At 36.6% G+C, this 21570-nt stretch overlaps 1 protein-coding gene across 2 annotated transcripts in view; it reads left to right on the top strand.

Moving 5' to 3' along the window:
- Positions 1-21570, top strand: part of lrrk2 (leucine-rich repeat kinase 2) — a 130695-nt gene that overhangs the window by 43787 nt on the left and 65338 nt on the right. For both annotated transcript variants that reach the window (XM_073066270.1, XM_073066269.1), the window contains exons 15-25: positions 5215-5356; positions 6823-6962; positions 7504-7620; positions 7719-7889; positions 9055-9313; positions 10348-10545; positions 12358-12449; positions 15017-15080; positions 15701-15918; positions 17609-17853; positions 19902-20050. In XM_073066270.1, the coding sequence (XP_072922371.1) occupies positions 5215-5356; positions 6823-6962; positions 7504-7620; positions 7719-7889; positions 9055-9313; positions 10348-10545; positions 12358-12449; positions 15017-15080; positions 15701-15918; positions 17609-17853; positions 19902-20050 (1795 nt within the window). The remainder of the gene's footprint in view (positions 1-5214; positions 5357-6822; positions 6963-7503; positions 7621-7718; positions 7890-9054; positions 9314-10347; positions 10546-12357; positions 12450-15016; positions 15081-15700; positions 15919-17608; positions 17854-19901; positions 20051-21570) is intronic.

The raw sequence follows: 21570 nt of genomic DNA on the forward strand, positions 1-21570 counted from the left end.
CTCAACTCACCCCTTTTGGGCTACTGAAAGTTTAAACCAGCGACTGACTCACTGGTGTCTTCCATTGACTGAATCCATCTTGACTCTGAGCTGTGTGTTTCTGTGTGTCCTTGTAAAAAGTAAACAAGCTGCAGAGAAACCATAACATTGATTGTCCATCAAATCTCAATCTCTCTCTCTCTCTCCTCCTCCCTCCCCTCCTCCCTCCCTCAAACAGAGTCCACAGGTCAGTCTCATTCTCTCGGCGTTTTAAAGTGACAGTCCACAGAATAAATGAACGCTAACGCAATGTACATACCTGTTGAGCCATAATGTTTGGATCTATGTTTATATTATGAATTAAGAGATATTATCCTGCACATTTTGGAATATTATGCAAGTTGCCATAATTTTCTTTTAAAGAAAAATAAGGAGATATTATTGTTGCAAAGCAGCTCAAGAACAGAAAGAAACGATTTCTGTTAATGGGGACTGCAATGTACTGATCTTGAAACTTCACACTGTAATCAATGTGAGATGAATTCGTGTGCTTGTATTTTTCTGTCTATTGATCTACAATGAAACAGATTCTCATAATATTATGGTCTGCCCTGATCTGTTCCCTATTCTTCCTCATTTGCTGCATTGGGTTCTTGAGGATGATATTTCAAATTTAGATGATTGTTTTTGTTTTGGAAAAGCTTATTGAATGTAGCTTTATTATCACTTGGGGTTCTCCTAAACTGAATACAAATAGCCCTGTGACCTGGAATTCTCAACATCTTCTCATACTTCCAATAGTTTTCTCCTACTTTAATCAATGGGGCAAACGCAGTACTGTTCATCTAAATTTGTACTCAATTAAATTCAAGTCATTATGCCAATAGGACACATGAGGCTCAGCTGGTGAACAAATCTAATTGGGGTTTTGTCTTGCTTTTCACACACAGAAGTATTTTATGTGCTTAAATCTCAGAGCTGTTGTAGCTGGTGGGTAAAATTTGACTCCACAGTAGGTTTTTCCAATCATGTTGTTTACCTCTGTTCCCCGTCTTTACCTTTAAAAATTTTTAGTTTGAACAGTGATTAATTTTATTATCTGCAGTATTAACATTATACTGAATCTGCTATCTTAAGTGGTTTAATCTGAATGACAGAGGTCCTAAAAATTGACTTTGGATACCCCATTATAGCTTCTGTGCAAACTAAAAGAGTCAAAGAGTCACAGAACATTATCAGACAGAAGCATGTAATTCAGTCTACCTAGACTGTGCCGAACTATTATTCTGCCAAGACCCAATGACCTGCACCTGGATCATAGCCCTCCATATCACTCCCATCTATGTACTTATCCTAATATCTCTTAAATATTAAAATCAAACTTGCATCCACCAATTCTGCTGGAAGCTCATTCCACACATGTGCGTTCCTTGAATGAAGGAATTCCCCCTCATGTTCCCCTTAAATATTTCACCTTTAAACTCTGGCCTCTAGTTCTAGTATCACCCAGTATCAGTGGAAAAAAGCTTGCTTGCATTTACCCTTTCAATGCCTCTCATAACTTTGTATACCTCTGTCATATCTCTTCTCATTCTCTTACCCTTCAGTGAATAAGGTCCTAACCTATTCAAACTTTTCTATAACTCAGGTGTTCAAGTCTTGGCAATGTCCTTGTAATTTTTCTCTGCATTCTTTCAATTGTATTTACATCTTTCCTATAGGTAGGTAACCAGAACTGTACACAGTACTCAAAAGTAGGTCTCGCTAATGTCTTATACAACTTCAACATGAAATCCTAACTCTCTTACTCAATACTTCTATTGTGAAGGCCAATGTGCCAAATGCTCTCTTTACGACCCTATCTACCGTGATCTTTAAGTGGACAAATTTTGTCCCTTGTCTTTTTTTGTTCTGAATATATTTGTAGAAGCCATTGGGATTCTCCTTCACCTTGTGTGATTTAGAAATGTTTCTTTCTATCTGTCTATCTATTTATTTAATTTTGATTAATGTAATCCATTTTGCATCCATTTGATTTCTAGAAAATGCTAAGGTCACTGTTTCTTTCATGGACTGTAAGGAAGCATATAATTTTATTTATTTTAAATCTAAAGCCCTATTATTTGTATTGAAACCAGGCTTTATAAACATGTAGTTACCAGAACTGTTGTGTAGACATTATTCATCAAGAAAAATGTAATATTAAACCTCAAGTGATGTGGTAATGAGAGAATGGGCAATACAGAGAATTAATATTAAGATAATTTTAAATGCAACTATTTCATGGCGCATACAGTACAATCAAATTAAAAATTGAAATTCTGAAGGAACCATATAATTATTTATATGTTGTACTTAAAACAATACTTGAAATGTTTGTAGTTGTGAAAATTCTTGCTGAGCCCATGAAATATCCAGGAAAATTATATACAAAATAGTCATGTAATTCCAAAAATGAATCTGGTTCATAATTTTTGGTACATCAGAATTAATTAACATGAAGCTTCCTTCAGAAGGTTGTGCATGCCATCAAATGCAATGTAAATCTTTGCTTATGTGAAATCTCATGGGCATGTTTGTTTAAAGCTATGAAATGTGGACCCCTGTAAATGTAAAAGAATGCACAGGATAGGTTAAAACCAAAAAGAGATGCAGTCAGCAGATAGCAAGAGCTCCACTGAACTGAAAGCATATGGGAGTACAGAACATGCAGAAGTGAAATTAATGATGTGGTTGTGAAGACAAAGTAGACAGCATGAAAAAATAATCTTTTGAAATCAAGGAAATATCTTAAATATTTTCTAAATGTCTGAAGTGGAACTGAGTAATGATGAGAGTGGTGAAATTGTAGATTCAAAGGATGTGCACAGTATTAAAAACTGCTTTGCAGTTGTGGATAAAATGTATCTTGGGTTCTGATCTATTCCCACGACCAATGGAATCACTTTCAAGGACTCTTCATCTCTTATTTCAATATTTGTTTGTTCCTTGTTTTATTATTATTATTATTATTATTATTATTATTATTATTATTTCTTGTCGTACTTGTAAAGTTTGTTGTCTTCTGCACACTGTTTGAATGCCCTAGTTGGTGTGGTCTTTTATTGATTCTATTTTGATTATTACTCCTTTATTGATTAATTGACTATGCTGGCAAAAAAATGAATCTCAGGATTGTATATGGTGACATACAGTCCTTTTGATAATAGTTTGACTCGAAGTGACAGTAATGGACAATATTTGCAGGTGGGTAGATGGAATGATTAAAACAGCATATTGCATAACTACCCCCTTTATTTGCTGAGGCTTGGAATGTGACAGAAAGGCAGTCATGTTACAGTCATATGAAAGACTAGTTAAGCTATAGGCTGAATACTGTATAATTCTGGTCATTGCACTGCAGAACGAATCCAGTGGCTCTTTTGCATTGGCAAAGTATTTAAAGATCTGTAATTTAGCATGAAGAAAAGAATGATTTGTCAAGGGTGGAGATGGATATAGCTGAAATACTGTCTCAGACTTATTTAATAGTCTTGTCAATGTCTGATTGCATTTAAATCACTGAAAAGGAACTACCGTAGATGTCGGATTATAAGCCGCTACTTTTTTCCCACATTTTGAACAGCTTTGAACTGCGGCCTTTAATATGGAGCGGCTAATACATGATTTTTTTCATGCCGCCAAAAACATTTTGCCTCGTAACAGTAGACCAATAAAATTGATGAGTTCACAGAGGTCCAATGAAATTGTACGATAAATCAAGCGCACTTTCACAATTAAATTATTGTAAATCAGTCATTTGTACTCACCCTCATCAACATGGAAAACACTCGAAGAAAGGCATTGTGCTGCCTTTATGGCAGTTATTTAGTTTATAATATTTCCGCTTAGTAATTCATTTTCTAGTTAAAGTTAGAAGTGTTTTAACTATATTTGTTTTCTGTACTACATCGCGGGATGCTATGACGTCACACCCGGTTTCGCCGCGTCTTGTGGGATACCGGTTTGCGATAAACGGAAAGGCGGGGGCGAGCGCATTACGCGAGCGGCATTAGATCTGAGCAAACGCTGCTTTTAAGTTAAAGGCGATCAATAACTTTTCCTGGTAGGCTGCAGTATATATATTTTTTACCAGTCGTTAGGAGATATTGGAATGTTGTTCAGTAAAAAAGTATACGCAACGTATATTTAAAAGTAGCCGCGTTACAGGCACGGTTCGAAAAAAAGCATTTGCAATATGTATTTGTTTATGTTACCATATGGATTTAATTAAAAGTTAAAAAATCCTCACGTGTAATATCTTTCTGTGTAAATATCTCATATTACAACGTGGGACACCTGCGGCCGAAAATCCGGTGCGGCCTGTACAAGTAAAAAATTGATTTTCTTTCTAAAATTAGAGCCAGCGGCTTTTCATCAGGTGCGCTCTGTAGTCCGGAATCTACGGTAATTGTAAGGACGCTAGAGCAGGGATCCAATCGTAGACCCAGTACCGTGCACACGATGATAGTAATTGAGTTACAAATCCCAAGGTGCAAACAAAGTCGGCATCAAAGTTCAGGTAGAGATCAAAACATCCAGAGAAATCCAAAAACCAGAATCGGGAAACAGGCAGAGTTGATATTCAGACAGACACGATACGAATGCTGAATGGTGCAGGAAAATTCACTGGCACAGTCTGGCAACAAACAGGTGAAAACACAGGACTTAAATACACTGAGCAATAAACAGAAAGCCAGATGATAGGTGAAGCACAATGAGACAGAAGTGGCAACAAAACAGATAGTAATGAGAAACAGGTGAGAGGCAGAGTACTCAGTAACACAGGGGCCGGAGTAGAGCAGGAGCGGGGACAGGAGCACATGGGGCAAGAAAACAAATGAGCACATGGCAATACAAAACCACAGGCTGACGGCTAGGGGGAATACACACAAAAAGATAAAGTTCAACTGGAGGTACTGATGCTAATTGGTTAATATTTGAAGGAGGCTGACAACACGAAATGTGGTAAATAGTTATGAGATCTGAATCAGAGCAATTCAAAAGCTTGCTTTTATGGCTGCATTGAGGTATGTATGTTTTTATTTAAATAAAATTTATTCACTTTCAACAGTAGAAATAGCATTGAACTAAATTTGTACTAGGTAAATTCCTGTATAAGGGACAATTTCATGCTTAAGTACTAGCTAGTGCAACTACAATGTTTAGTTTGATGCTATTGTTGTATGTTTCCAGTTCATCCAGGATCCAGCAATCCAAGAGTATGGTTTTCGAGTGCTGTGTTCTATTACTGATAGTTCAGATGCAAAGGAACTGACAAAACATGGGATTTTGGACACAGTAATACATACTTTGCAAATGTTTCCACTTGAACGAGGTAGGATAAACAAATGCTCTGTTTTTGTTTGTAGTGTTTGCAAAAATATCCATTTTGCTCTTCTATTGTGTTTTAATTAAGGAGAAATTCAGTTGTCACAAATCATTTTTGTGATTTCTATGTAAATGATCTGTTAATTGTCAAATGAGGTCGAGAAGACAAAAAGACAACCTCTATTTGAAATAAAGCATTGATTGATTGATTGACCATCTTTCAGAAGGCAAAGAAAGAAAATAACTGAGCTAGTGCTAAGTTGGAGAGGATGGGTGTTCTGAACCAGAGGGATGGAGAGTGTAGGTTCATACACAATGTAGAAGAGTATCTAGGGAAAACAGGAGAGTGGAGCATCAGGATTTTATTGAAGGTTAGTGGCCTGAAACCTCGCCTAAGCGGCACATGGGAAACCTGCAAAGATAAAAGAAAGATAGAATTTTCAGTTGTGTAATGCTTTTCTTGATTTACAAATATTTCTCTAGGACTCAGCTTCATTGTGCAGGCATTCAGGGTAGCCAATGTGTTCACAGGAAATGGGATTAAATGTCATTTAATTTGAAGGTGGCATGACCTTGGAGAGCCAACTGTAAAGTTAGGGTTCAATTCCTGTTGCAGTCTGCAAGGAGTTTCTATGTTCTCCCCTTGGCCCCGTGGATTTCCTCTGAGTACTCCAGTTTCTTCCCACATTCCAAAGGTGTATAGGTTAAGGTTAGTAAGTTGTGGGTAGTGGATATATTGTGTTGGTGCTGGTTTGCACAGCCAAGTTGAAATTGCATAAATTAATAAGAGTTAAGTTTTTAAATTTTATTTTATTAATTGAGATATAGTGTGGAATATGCCTTTCCAGCCCTTTGTGCTGTGCTGCTCAGCAGCCCTCCCCCATCTCTCTCCCCCCCCCCCGACTTAACCTCAGCCTCATAATGAGGCAATTTATAATGATCAATTAACCTACCAACCAGTACGTCTTTGGACTGTTGGAGTAAATGGAGGTAGCCAAAGGAAACCCCCACTGTCACGGGGAGAACGTACAAACTCCTTACAGACAATGGTAAGAATTGAACCCAGGTTGCTGGTATTGCAAAGTGTTGTGCTAACCACTACCCTACCGTGTGTTGCATTGTCAGTTCACCAGTTGGTTAGATGTACCATAATTATTAATCTGCCTTTGAGATATTAGCGTTACTTATTGTTCATGCCTCAGCTTGCTGAAAATAGTTTTCTCTTTGAAATACGACATTCTTCTGCTTTTGCTACTACCGAGCAAGATCAGGGAATGTTGTCCACCATGTATACAAATGGCGGTATATGGGCATTCCCATATCTCAGTACAAATTGTGAGAATGGGAGTTCCAATACTAATTATAGGATGAAATTACAGTGTGTCAAAATTATTCATTATAGGGAATGATTATTGTACAGGCATTTAAGTTTTTTTTTTACAGTAATGAACATGTTTTACATTCCTGTTTCAGAAATTCAGTATCTGGGTCTGAAACTTCTAGAAGTCCTGATTCCTGTGATAGATTTGCCTCAGACACATGTAGCACTATTGGTAAATGTCTTGATTGGGACATTGCGTCGATATGAAGAGGACATGGAAGTGCAAGTACAGGTAGATAATTGCAATGGTTTTGGCACCTGGTTACCAAAGATAAAAGGTAGTGTTGACTTTTAAATTTGTTTCATCAGGTGAGCAAAGTATGGCTTATTAAATTCCTTTGAAGCAAAGGGTATTGAGATGAAGATTAGTTAATACTAGTAAGAAGCTTTTATGTTTCCCCAAAAGATTCTGAAAATTAAGCCATTTAGCAGTCTTGTTAATTGGTCAACATCTCTCTTGGATAATTGCATGCTTATAATACAAAAAGGTGTGATGAAAACTTAGAAAAGTCAAGAGGTGCTTCGAGTTGTGATGTTTTCTCAGGAAGAATTACCTAATCAAATTGTCTTTTATTGTTATGGTAAAACTATAGCAACTCCCATTTGATCATCACCTTAAATACCCTAAATGATAGATGAACAATGTGATTTTTAAAGGAGTGTGTGAGTGCAAAGATGCAAGTAAAAATTTCAAGGTTAATCTCATGGAATCTAAAAGTATTTTTTTAACCAAATATTTAACAAATTTTCATTGAGTCTTTATTTCTTTTTAGGGATTTCAAGCCATTTTGTTATATTTTGAAACCATGCCACCTGTTACTGAAATTTTCTTCAAGCAACGTATTGACACATTTATTTTTCATCAGATCACAAAATGCAAAAACAAACAGGTGACTTTAATGGCCTTCCTTGTTTTTGAGAATTTGAGAAACATTATTTTTAATTTTGTCTTGCTAATTAGTTCATTTTGCTTATTGTGAAATACTAGCTACAGACCCTCCTCTGCAAATGTTTATCCAAGTTGGCCACTGATCATGGAATAAGAAATCAGATGCTTGAAAGTGCTTGCTCAGAAAATAATATCATGATGGCAAAATACTTAATCATGCTGGAAGCTGATGTCAATCAAAAATGTAAAAATGAATCATTAATTTACCAGGTAAATAATTTTAAGCATTAAATCTGTGTAATTACTGATGGAAAAGAGGAGAAAAGAGAACGTTTGTGGTGGGTGGGGTTTTTGATTGTGCTGTCTGCTTTACTGAGACAGCAAGAAGTGTAGATGAATCCATAGAGAGGAGGCTGGTTTCCAGGATGTGCTAGGTTGTGGCCACAACTCTCTGGGTTTTTTGCAGTCACACGCAGATCAGTTGCCATTAAGCATCCGTAGGAATCCATTGATTATCTGTAGGAAGTTTCAGGAAACCCAGGGGTTAGGCTTGAGTGTTCCATTGAAATTCAGAGTAAATTTATTATTGAAGTACAGTATATGTTACCACATATAACCCTGAGATTCATTTTCTTGCACGCATATTCAATAAATCCATAATGGAAGAATAACCATAATAGAATCAATGAAGGACCACACCCAGCAAGATGGATAGGCAACCAATGTGTAAAAGACAACAAACTGCGCAAATACAAAAAGAAAAAATAATGATAAATATTGAGAACATGAGATGAAGAGTCCTTGAACATGAGTCCTTAGGTTGTGGAAATATTTCATTGATATGGCAAGTGAGTTTGAGTGAAGTTATTTCCTTTGGTTCAAGACCCTAATGGTTGAGGGGGAATAACTGTTCCTGAACCTGGTGGCATGACTCTTGAGACTCCTGTACCTTCTTCCTGATGACAACAGTGAGAAGAGAGCATGTCCTGAGTGGCGGGGGACTCTGATAATAGATGCTGGTTTCCTGCAATAACATTTCATGTGGATGTGCTTGATGGTGGGGAGGACTTTACCTGTGATGGACCCAGCTGTATCATCTACGCTTTGTAGGATTTTCAGTCCAACAACATTGGAGTCTCCAAACCAAGCTGTGATACAGCCAAGCAATATACTCTCCATTACACATTTATAGAAGATTATGAAAGATTATGTTGAAAGTTGGCCATTTTTGAACAAGCTGCTCAAAACCTTTTTCCTTGTTTGAATTTTTCAACCCTTGCTTATATCTACATGTTTCATTTTAGAACTCTTCCAATTTTATCAGAAAAACAGCATAATTTTTGATCCTGTAAAGAGCATAAAAGTGTCCTCTGCCAGGTAATTATGTCAAGTTAATTGTTCTTTAATCTTAACAACTATTTCACATTGTTCATAGGTTTGTAAGAAAAGGAGAAGCCCATTTTTAGTGGAACTTTTGCTCAACAGTGGAGCACGTGAGCAAGACATTCAGAAAGCTTTAGATGCCAGTATTAAAATGGGGGATGACAAAATCATAAGCTTGCTTTTAAGAAAACTTGGATTGGATCAAACCAATAAGGCTATTTGCTTGAGTGGACTTCATCTGGGCAAGATTAAAGCATCTTGGTTATATTCATTGTTTCCTAATGAAAATGTTCCACATTCAAAACAGCCAAGTAAGTACAAGAAAGGGATTTTTTTTTGAGTTTTACAATTTTACCTATTATCTATTACAGATCTTGTCCCCCAACTATTCTAGTAATGGGAGCATTGACTTAATATTTATTCCATTGAAATATTTTGCTTTTTTACTTTCCTATTAAATCTTCTCTTGATCTTTGCTTCAAAAGATTAATGTAAGCTTCCCCAATCTAACCAGATCTGACATTTCAATCCTTGGTACCTTTCCAGTAAATCTTTTCCCCATCTCTTGTAAACCTTACAGCAGCTTTATACAGTATCTAATCTGTAATTGTGGCCTGAGGGGTTTAATGAGAGTTAACATATCCTCCCTACTTTTGAAATCTATACCAATATATATCATCCCTTGCACCTTACTGAATATTGTGCACATGTGCACTCAAGTCTCCTTATTCCTCTTTCTATAATTTCTGAGAAATGCATCCTAATTTAACTTGTAGATGTTATAGTAGGTTTAGGAAAGGATCCTTTCTGTCCGTATAGCTTGTGCTGTTGTACAGAACTCTAGTATGCATGCTAATAAATTAAGTTGTTTAATGTCTCAAAGTAACCCCATTACTTGAACATGAGCACAAGAAATTTACAGATACTGTTTGACCTGCTGAGTGCCCCTAACATTTTGTGTGTTCCCCATGACTTGAAGCAGGAACTGTCACTTTTGGACTCATCATTTTGGGAGATCTTGTCTTAAGGGTCAAGCTGTCTGTGTGATTTTTCCAGCACTTTTCACTCATAATCAAGTTGAAAGACTTGAATTTGCGATGCTTTTGCACCCAATGGAAACATACCCCTAACTCCCACCCACAGTGCTGTTTACCACTGATCTTCTCCCGAGCCAGATTTATTTCATTACAATTCCTGAGCCAACAGATTATTGCATGATGGTTTCCTACACCTTGACACTGTTATTCTGAAGGGAGATGAAACATTTAGATTGCTGGACAGATTTTAAAGCATATATTATTTTAACAACAAGGAACACAGTAAGTTTCATCTCTGTCCTTTGCAGCTACTGCAGCTTCCTCTGAGCTTTGGCAAAGTGATGCATCAGAATGTGCATCTTTGGTAATACAGAATTCAAATACGAATTCTCAACTCTGTCACTCCGGAAAAATATTGGATAAGAGTAATGATTGTACTTCGTCGGCAAATGTATCAGCAACTGATGGGAAGGAAAATAGCATTTTTGATGAGTTGGAGAGCATAGGTGAGCTTTCAGATATTCAGTTTTTTCAATTTAGCACTTTGTCTTATTTTGCAGTTTGGGAGGATCTCTTTAAAATCAAAATAACAGCCATATAATCTAGCTACACAAATTAATATGTTGTTTTAAAAGCAAGAAAATGTTTCACAAGTGGCTTAAACATTGAGTGTGCTCTGTTCTGTTGAGAACTTTGATTTTGGCTACATATGCTGAAAAAAGACAATTGATTTTATGTACGAAATTCCTTTGTTAATGTTTGAGGCGAGGCACAGCAAAAGGAATGAATAAATATTTATTGTTCCATAATTACATAGTCATAGACCACTACTGCTCTGAAACAGGCCCTTCAGTCCATCTAGTCTGTGCCAGAATATTAATTTATTAGTACTATTGACCTGCATCCAGACCTTAGCCCTCCATACCCCTCCCATCCATGTACCTATCCAAGTTTCTCTTAAGTGTTTAAATTGAACCTGCATCCACAACTAGCAGCTCATTTCACATTCTCACCACCCTGAGCGAAGAAGATCCCCCTTGTATTCCCCTTAAATATTTGATCTTTCAACTTTAACCCATGACCTCTGCTTCTAGTCTCACCCAACAGTGGAAAAAGCCTGCTTACATTTACCTTATCTATACCCTTCATAATTCTGTAAAGCTCTATCAAATCAGCCTTTTTCTCCTATGCTCTAGGGAATAAAATTCTAGCCTATTCAACCTTTCCCTTTAATTCAGGACCTTAAATTCTGGCAACATCCTTGTAAATTTTCTCTGCACCCTTTCAATCTTATTGACATCTTTCCTGTAGGTAGGTGACCAAAACTGTACATAATACCTCATGTTAGGCCTCACCAAAGTCTTGTACAATTTCAACATAATGTCCTAAATCCTGAACTCAATACTTTGATTTGAGGGCCAATGTGCCATAGATAGATAGATAGATAGATAGATAGATAGATACTTTATTCATCCCCATGGGGAAATTCAACTTTTTTCCAATGTCCCATACACTTGTTGTAGCAAAACTAATTACATACAATACTTAACTCAGTAAAAATATGATATGCATCTAAATCACTATCTCAAAAAGCATTAATAATAGCTTTTAAAAAGTTCTTAAGTCCTGGCGGTAGAATTGTAAAGCCTAATGGCATTGGGGAGTATTGACCTCTTCATCCTGTCTGAGGAGCATTGCATCGATAGTAACCTGTCGCTGAAACTGCTTCTCTGTCTCTGGATGGTGCTATGTAGAGGATGTTCAGAGTTATCCATAATTGACCGTAGCCTACTCAGCGCCCTTCGCTCAGCTACCGATGCTAAACTCTCCAGTACTTTGCCCACGACAGAGCCCGCCTTCCTTACCAGCTTATTAAGACGTGAGGCGTCCCTCTTCTTAATGCTTCCTCCCCAACACGCCACCACAAAGAAGAGGGCGCTCTCCACAACTGACCTATAGAACATCTTCAGCATCTCACTACAGACATTGAATGACGCCAACCTTCTAAGGAAGTACAGTCGACTCTGTGCCTTCCTGCACAAGGCATCTGTGTTGGCAGTCCAGTCTAGACATAACATGCCTTGCTGTTATTTTGGAGGGTTTTTTAAAGTTGTAGTTGAAACAAAGTTTGTTAACAGTGTACATTCATGCAACAGTGAAGCAGACCAATTATAAAATGCAGGATACTTGGGTTTTGAAGGATGATGTTTCTTCAGCATACTCGATTAATTATTTGATTTGCTTAATTATGCATTGCAGAGGAGTCACTGTTTTATAATTTTCCCGTTGATTGAAAATATCCTCTTCTTTCAATTTAGATGATTATGTCCTGGTTCAGAATGTAAATTATAACTTAAGTGCTGCAACATCCAATGAATCTACAGTTCAGTTGATCCACCATAACTCTCTGGTATGGAAATTACATTACAGTACTAGCAAATGAAATCTAGTGCCAAGTAATATGACTATTGTTCTGGTATGTTACCCTGTTCTCAAACATGTTACAACATGGGTAATATCTGGCTACATTATTCCCTTGTCTGTTGATTTCTAACTTTTTATTTGACAAAATATTTATTAAGCATCTGATTACATGAAACAGAAAGCAGCATTTGCTTCATATCAAAATTCAAAATTCTTTCAGTTGAAAAGGTAAGTAAATGCTTAGCTTAAAGTTATTTAATAATTAACACTTCAAAAATGAAAGTGTAAGATTGAACCAGGTGAAATTCTAGGCCCATGTGCAAGTTGGGACTGAATTTCTGACTAAAACCAGCACTGACTAAAAAATTTTTTTAAAACAAAGTCATTTCAATCATGTAGTGTTCTTTAGCGTAGGAAATGCCAGATAATTTTGTTGTAGAATTTGATGTATAGTTTCAAAGTTTTATTGGCAATAAATGTAATTTGTAGTAGCTTTCTTACCCTCCCTCCACCCCACAGTACTGAAGAGCAGAGAAAATTAACACTATAGCTTGTGCTTTGGGACTGTGGTTGCTCATTCACATTCTTAAACAAAATATGACCATGTAAATGAACACATCCCCTAGATTGGTAATGATGTCTTTACTTTTGTTTAAGATACATTTTTTGCAAATTTACCAGTTGCAAAAAAAAACATGCAACCAATGAAGTACATTTCAAGTATTATATTTTAACCGATAGAACATACTCATTGTCAATTTGTATGAAGCCTCTTGTAAGCAACAGCATGAAAATCACCAATCTGTTCTCAAGTCATGTTGATTGAAACATATATATGATTCTCTTACTCTTTGAAATACTGCCATGTGAAAATTTACAGCATCAGTGGGCAGTTTAATGTTTCATTTAAAAGTAGTACTTGTGATATTGCAGAGTTCTTTCAACACGTGAGTATCAGCTTGTGCTCGTCTCCAGACTGAAACGTGAACTTGCTTTTCTCCTAGAACTAAAACTAATTTGAAATGTGCCTTTTCTAACACCATTATTGGTTGTGGTAGATTACCTATGCATTTAAATTCTTGCATTTTATGGATAAACAAAAATACTGGCTTGAGTTGTTTGGGCAATGCATATTTAACTTCATAATTTTTGACTTTATGCACATTGTCTCAATATCTTCCTAATACGCATTCATAGTTCCATGGGATCTCAGGGAGTTCACACCAGAGTCTACATATGTGTTTATATTTCACATGATCTCTTGTTAACCTCCAACATAGCTATCTATTCCTTTCTACCTTAGATGTATTAGATGAAAACCTTCACACTCCCTTATGGAAACAAGATCAACAATTTTGTACCCTTTTAGTGGAGTATTTTCTCTTGAATTCCCTTATGAATTTATTGATGCCCATTCTTTGTACATGTGGTCCCCCCAAATGATTTAATATTGCAAGTAAATTTTCAGCCCACGGTGTAATTTCTTAAATAGTTTAAACATCTCCACAGATGCCCCTTCTGCTTTGTCCATCTTAAGATCACAGCTTATTCTGAATTTCCTGTCTATACATATCGTCCTTGTGTCCTTTTCATGCAAAGTTCAATCTCTTTATGTTCTTTAATATAGGTCTATTTATAATGAACTACTTTTGATTAACAGTATCAGCTATTCAGCAAGAAAACATACAGTCGGCCCTCCTTATCTGCGGGTTCTGCATGTGCGGATTCAACCAACCGCGGATCAGGAAAACCCGAAAGTTCTCTCTCCAGCACTCATTGTTTGAGCATGTACAGACTATTTTTTCTTGTCATTATTCCCTAAACAAAACAGTATAACAACTATTTACATAGCATTTACATTGTATTAGGTACTATAAGTAATCTAGAGATGATTTAAAAGTACGGGCAGTCCCCGTGTTATGAATGAGTTCTGTTCCTGAGTCCCTCTTTAAGTCAGATTTGAAGTTGGAACAGGTACATTCGGTATTATTTAGCGTCAGTTAGTCACATGTTTGTCTTAGTATATAGTATATACTTTACCTTTCTATGCATATAAAACACTTAAGAAACATAGGTATGTTGCTTAGTAATAATTGTAGCTTTCATCGTGGCAGGGCCTTTCACATGCTCCACATTAAAATTTTTCCAATCGTTGACCAACTGTAGTCTAATGCTTTTCCAATGACAGATGGCGTTTCACCTCTTTCCGATCGCTTTATTACTTCCACTTTATTTTCAATCATGATCGTGATTATTTTTGTGAACAGAAGCACTGCAGATTCAGAGCTGCACCGGGTCCTAAAGTCCACCGCACTGTGACAGGTTAAATAAGGGACTTGAGCATCCGTGTGTTTTGGTATCCGCGGGGGTGGGGGTGGGGGTCCTGGAACCAATCCCCTGCGGATAAGGAGGGCCAACTGTACCTATTGAAATTCAATAATCTAAGCAAAAGCATTTCTGGGTGATGATAACTATTTAAAAACAATGTTAATGGATGAGATCTTGTACAAATGCTTTTGATACATTTTTAAATGAATTTCTTTTCATTGATAGAGTGAACAGGACAATGTTGAGTTTGCAATTAACTCAGGTGTGACAGTGATTTCTCAAAGATCAGGTAAAGAAAGATGGTTTAAATTTTATCTTTGTATAATCACTTTAAATCAGCAGCAAAGAGAAATTATATCAAAATTATAAAGTCAGAAAACTTTGGAAACATTTGGCGTCATAAAACATTTTTCTATAAATTACTCCATGTTCACTGCTTTCCCCCAAAATCTAATCTTTTTCTTGATCGTGCCTTATGTGTAAAGGAGCCATCAACCACTTAAACACAATTTTTGTCTTTGCCTTTCCAACACACTAACATTCATTGAGCAATGAAGCATAACTTTATTCTCCCATATAGGTCTCACTCCCTACCAGACTAATTGAAGCTGAAACCCTAGATGCAATTGAAACCAAATTTTTTCTGCATATGATGTGCTTATAAGTTGTGGAGCAAGCTAACTGTGTAATTTTATGTTAATGAAGGAAGGCGGAAGTTTAGGGATTGTTGAAGCTTATTTGGAGATGCATTGTATTTGCTTTAACAGATAGTTGGATTTATTTTTTGGGATTGGAACCACATTTTTTTCCCTTGAAGAATTACCCATGAAATACTTAAACATAAATGGAAGAAAAATGATTTTAGTTGACAGATTAGTGGGTCTTTAATGTGCATATGCTTCTTCTTAGGTGGGTCACCAAAAAGACCCTCTTTTGGAAGTGGGCAAGATGATTTCCTGCATGCTGGCTTTGACACAGAATTCATCAGGTCATTGGATCTTTCTGGAAATGAACTGGATGATCTGGGTTTCATCACTGAAAAATGTATTGCTGCGCATTTTGCACGACTGCAAAAACTAGATCTAAGACAAAACAACTTGACGAATTTCTCAGAGGATTTGTGCTCTGTAAGAACTCAGTTGTGTATTTTCCAGATAATTTCCTCACTTTAGATCGGATATACTTTTAATAATTAAGGATTATGCCACATTGGAATGTACTACATCAAAAGTGGAAAAGCTTCTCTCTTTCAATTAACTAAGGCTATGTCCACACTACACCGGATAAATCCATAACCGAAGCTTTTTCTCTTTGTTTTTACCCTCCGTCCACACTAAAATGGCATTTTCGTTCCCCGACACTAGAGCTTTTCAGAAACGCTTTCCAGGGTGGGTATTTTTGAAAACGTCGCTCGGGCAGATCAGTGTGGACGGGTAACCAGAGAAATCTGAAAACGCTGTCAGACGGCAGCACGCCATTTCATTGTTTTCTTGAACGCAACCTAACAATTTCAGAACAGATGGCAACGAGACTGAAGCCAGAAGAGTTAGAAATGTACTGACCAAATACTTTGACCCATAACTTACTGAATAAATAAGTATACTGTACTCACTTTGCCCTGTTTTCTGTCCTTGCTAGTATGAAGGTGGCTTACCTATTTATGCACGTACTTCTCTGACAATAGATATGTTACAGTCTAATGTAACATTGTATGGAAATACAAGATCATACTGATGCAGACATTTAACAAAGTGCTTTATTAATGCAACAGAGTTAGTCAGTTTTTCAATGTTCGTCGTCAGCTGGGTCAATCTGTCCGTGAACTCCCTGTCGGTGGCTTCCATATGTTCCAGTATTTGTTTTTTTTTATTTTTAAATCTTCCTGCGGGAGAGCCAACAGCTGCCTGTTGTTTAAGTTTTTCTAGTCTGTAACTGAACAAACACTCACCGTCTTTCACGGCGAGATTCGACACCAAACATGTCGCTTGTTTTTGGTAGATGTGTCCTGCGCATGCGCAGTAGGAGGAGATTCAATGAAATCTCCATTTCAATGTGGATAGAGATGTTTTTAAAAATGCATAGTGTGGACACCTATCGTTTTTACGCGAAACCGGCATTTTCAAAATTATCCGGTCTAGTGTGGATGTGGCCTAACTGGATATCAGACAGCAAGTTTAACAATACTGTGAATAAACAGGATAGAATTTAACAATGGCTTGAAGCAGAAACAAAAAAAAAGTTAATTTGAAAATGAACTGATAATCCACACAATTTAATGCAGTTGATTAATTCACATTTTGTACGAAGACAATTAAATAACTATCGTATAAAATGCTGATACCAATACAAATGATTCAAGGTCACACTGAATTTTATAACATTTCTACTGGGCTAAATATGCTGCATGTTGGAAGGAAGTTTTTCCCTGGCTGTGCAACCTTAAGAAGCCTGGGGGGAAAGGTGCAGGCCATTTAGTACCGTGATTAGGAAAAATTCTTCATGCTCTGTGTGGAATTTTTGTAAATATTCAGTCTGGAGGGACATGGAAGTTCAGTTAGAGTTAATTGATTACTGAATAACCAAAGAATTATCAATCCATATTTTCAAAGGATGTGTGGATAGTGTAGCAAAATTATAGTGTGGTAGAAAAGTAGACATGATTTTAATTGTGATATAGGCTCAGGACTAAATGTGATACTCCTGCTCTTGTTATTTTATTTTATGCTGTTGACCCAATGGGCATAGAATTGTATAGATTAACATTGTATTGATATACTGTATTTCTGAAAGATGACCCTCTCATTTATTTTTTCTTAGGTTCTCAAGTGTCTGGTTGACATTGACTTGAGCAATAACAATCTCACATCCTTTCCATCCTGCATACTGGAAATGCACTTCATTAAATACCTTGATATCTCCAGAAATAACATTGATCATATTCTGAATTTGAAGTGCAGATGCCCAACCCTGAAAACATTAAACTTGTCTTATAATCAGCTTTCCTCTTTCCCAGAATGTCTTGCTGAATCTACTGAAAAACTAGAAGAATTGTTACTCGAAGGGTAAGTTCACAGGGATATATTTCTGCATATTCAACAGGCATGCAGTCATTTACACAACATTAAGTCTTAGTCTTGCAAAGAATGGCAATTTGCATCCAACAAAATTTAGAGAACTAGCATGGTTATGCCTTGAGTTAGTGATTGATCAGACTGATAGACCCTAATATTTTGAGGGAAATTTTGCAGCTTGTAGTTATTTGTTTCTTCTTAATTATTTGTAAGGAAGTTTATGAAATTTTGAGTATTGCATTTTTATATGTCCCAAAATTGTAGTTTTAAAATATTTCAGAATGACAGAGCTTTGACTGAGCAGAAGCAGTGATTCTGGGCTGCTCCAGACCAGGAAAATTTTCTCATTTGCTTTTTTTTTTGCATATTTTGCTTGGTTAAATATCCTAACATTCTGCAAATTATCAATAATATGACAATCACAGAATCGCAGGAATTTTTCAGGTAAAACATGGAGACTGGCTTGAAATTCATTGATTAAGTGAAAGGAGTAAAATGATGATTGAAACTGGAGTGCTGGGGAGATTGTTCTGGCCTTCATAAGTTTTGTAACAAGTTGATAGCCAAGATCATCAGGAAAATCTTGTCTGGAAGGGACAGATGGATTAAAAAAAGAGTTAAACTGAAGAAACCACCAAGGTTGACAAAGGGACCTAGAGACTTCTGGCAAGTAAGCAGGATTATGATGGGTGGATATCAGTACAAGTACAAGTTGAAAATACAAAATATGATTTGCTGTGATTAAATTTAAATCTCACTTTGCAAGTATCAGAAAACTGATGAACACCCAAACATTACAAAGTAAAAGCTCACAAAGCAGACAGAGCACAGAATTATAATGTCAGTCTGGGGTTTACATTATAGAGGGGCATTATACATTACAGAAAAGAGGGGCTTCTTTAGAATGAAGATGAGGAGAAATTTCTTTATCCAGAGAGTGGTGAATCTGTGGAATTCTTTGCCTAGGCAGCTGTGGAGGCCAAGTCTTTATGTATATTTTAGACAGAGGTTGATAGATTCTTGATTGGTCTGGGCATGAAGGGATAGAGCAAGAAGGTAGGAGATTGGGGCTGGCAAAAAATTTGGATCAGCTGCGATGAAATGGTGAAGCAGGAACAATAGGCCAAATGGCTTAATTCTGCTCTTGTATCTTATGGTCTTATATTAGCAATTGCTGCATTTTAAGGAAGTATAATTGGCAAATACAACTTGTAGCCACTTTGGAATGTTGTGTCAGAGAATGGGCTTTATTTTTTGTTGAAAGGTAAACTGTTATACCATACGATGCTACTAGAAATACTGTTATGTAAAGTATTAAGTATTAAACTTATTGGTTACTAATTATGATGTTTCTGTTGCTCAGGAGTTCTTTAAAATGCTTATTTTGTGTACCTCATAATCAACAAAGAAAGCATGGAACAGTCAAGTATGTTAAATAAGTGCACCCTGTCAAATTCGGCATTTTATTTTTATTTATAAGAATGAAAATATATTGACAAACATTGTAATTATCTTCTATAAGAGATAACTTATTTCGTTGAACTTTAGTATCTGAACAATATGTGGTTCAGGAGCAGATAGCCAGCAAGCTTGGGGCAAAAGCTGACTTATAAATACTTGATTTAAGTTTGTAATTATTGGAAAAGCAATATGATAAAAGAGTTTGTCTTTCCCTTTGCCACTGAAGTTGCAGGCATAGAAGCCCTTCTTACCACTGAGGTCTCAGATACTATGCCAGATCTGAAATTGTGGAATTCAGTGATGGAGTACAATGAAAGATACAGTGGCACCCATCTTTTATTTAAACAAAGTATTTTACATTCAGTGTACATGCAAGGAAGTTCTAAAACTGGCTGAAGTTTACATTGCTGAAGTTTAAAATAGCTGCAAAGTAAAGCTGATGCCAGGTGTATATTTTCCTAATTGTTTAAAAATTCCACTATCCATTTTAATCACAAATAAAGTGCATTTCTTGTACAATTAGTTACAAAAAGAAATTAACTTTCTATTTTAAATTTAATTTTCCCTTTAATATTTAGAAACAAAATTAGCACAATTGTATCTTCACTGTGTTTGACTGAACTTAACCTACTGGATATTAGTCAGAACGGCACCTCCACTATAATGGATACATTTGTGACACAGTGCTCAAAGCTGGAAACATTGAGAGCCTCAGAGAATCACCTCAGTAAGTACATTTGCAAGTTGAATGACTAATTAGTTGTGAAAAATTCATATCACGTGCATTCAGTGGAGCCTGAAAGAATTAGTCTTAAACTCTGATATTTGTTAAATCTATAAATTCTTTCAGTTTATGATATTTGGGGGCTCCAACAAGAGTATAAAAGAAGTGTAGAAGAATGCTTAAAAAGGAAATTGGGAAGGCAGAGGGTCATGAAATATGACCAGCAGAGGCATATTTTCTCAGTTTATTTTGGGCAAAGGAACAACCAGTGAAAAGTTAAGGCCCAGCAGTGACAACAGGGAATCTGCGTATGGAGCCAGAATGTATTGTCCTGATTAAATACTCTTCATTCCTGTTCACAAAGGAAACAGACTTTGTAGTGGCAAAACATTGTTGGGGAAGATGAAATTCCAGTGCAAGTCTCCATAAACCAAAAGGAGATGTGGTTGCAATATAGGGTGGATAAATTCCCAGGGCTGGATGTGGTGTACAGTATCCCAGGAAAAGTTTGCTTGGCCATGGCTGAGATTATTAAATATTTGCTGCTACAAGTAAGATGACAACAAGTATGGCCCCCCTTTTTTGAAGAAGGGCCGTAGGGTAAAGGCTGATGATTACATCCCTATGAGCTGAACATCAGTGGTAAAGAGGTTATTGGAAAGTACGCTGATGGACAAGATTAATGATCCCTTGGAAAGGCAGAACCTGATCAGAGACAGAAGGCCTGTGTGACTTCGTCAAGGGTACATCTTGTCTGACCAACCTAACTGAATTTTTTGAGGATGTAACAGAATAAATTGATGAGTGCAGTGTGGTAGACATGGTGTACATAACTTCAGCCTTTAACAAGGTCCCGTGTGGGAGACTGGTCCAAAATGTTTAGGTCCTTGGGATGCAGAGAAAATTCCTTCTAAAACTGGCTTGGCTGTACAAGACAGAAGGTCATGGTCGAGGTCTTTTTTCTGATTAGGTGCCTGCGACTGAGGTGTTCTACAGGGATCGATGCTTACCGTTTGTGATATACTCAAAATTATTTGGATGTGAATGTAGGAGGTATGAGAATGAAATTTGAAAATGAAGTATACATTGGTGGAGTTGTTTGTAGGGAGGATAATATTTGGCTCCAGAGTGATATTGATGTGTTAATGAAATGGACCAAGAAATGGTAGATAGGTTTAATCTTGATAAATGTGTAGTGATGTATTTTTGGAGTATAAATGAGGTTTGAATGTACGATATGAATTGTGAGATCTTGGGGAGTATCGAAGAATAAAGGGATCTTTGCTTTCACACAAACTGTTAATATGACTAACAAAACCAATGAGAAACTGGCCTTCATTAGTTGAGGCTTTAAGTACAAGAACCTTTGGTTGACCCAGTTTTTTTTTGATGACACTCAAACAGTTGCTTCTTGAATGGGGTTTGTACTAGCTCTGCATTCATACAGGGTCTCAACCATTAGGATTGTAAGTTTTAAGCAGCTGATTGATAGAATATGTTTAAATTCAGTGCATATGCTGAAA

This window comes from Hemitrygon akajei, chromosome 14 (assembly GCF_048418815.1).
Source record: "Hemitrygon akajei chromosome 14, sHemAka1.3, whole genome shotgun sequence".
In the NCBI taxonomy this organism is placed as follows: Eukaryota; Metazoa; Chordata; class Chondrichthyes; order Myliobatiformes; family Dasyatidae; genus Hemitrygon; species Hemitrygon akajei.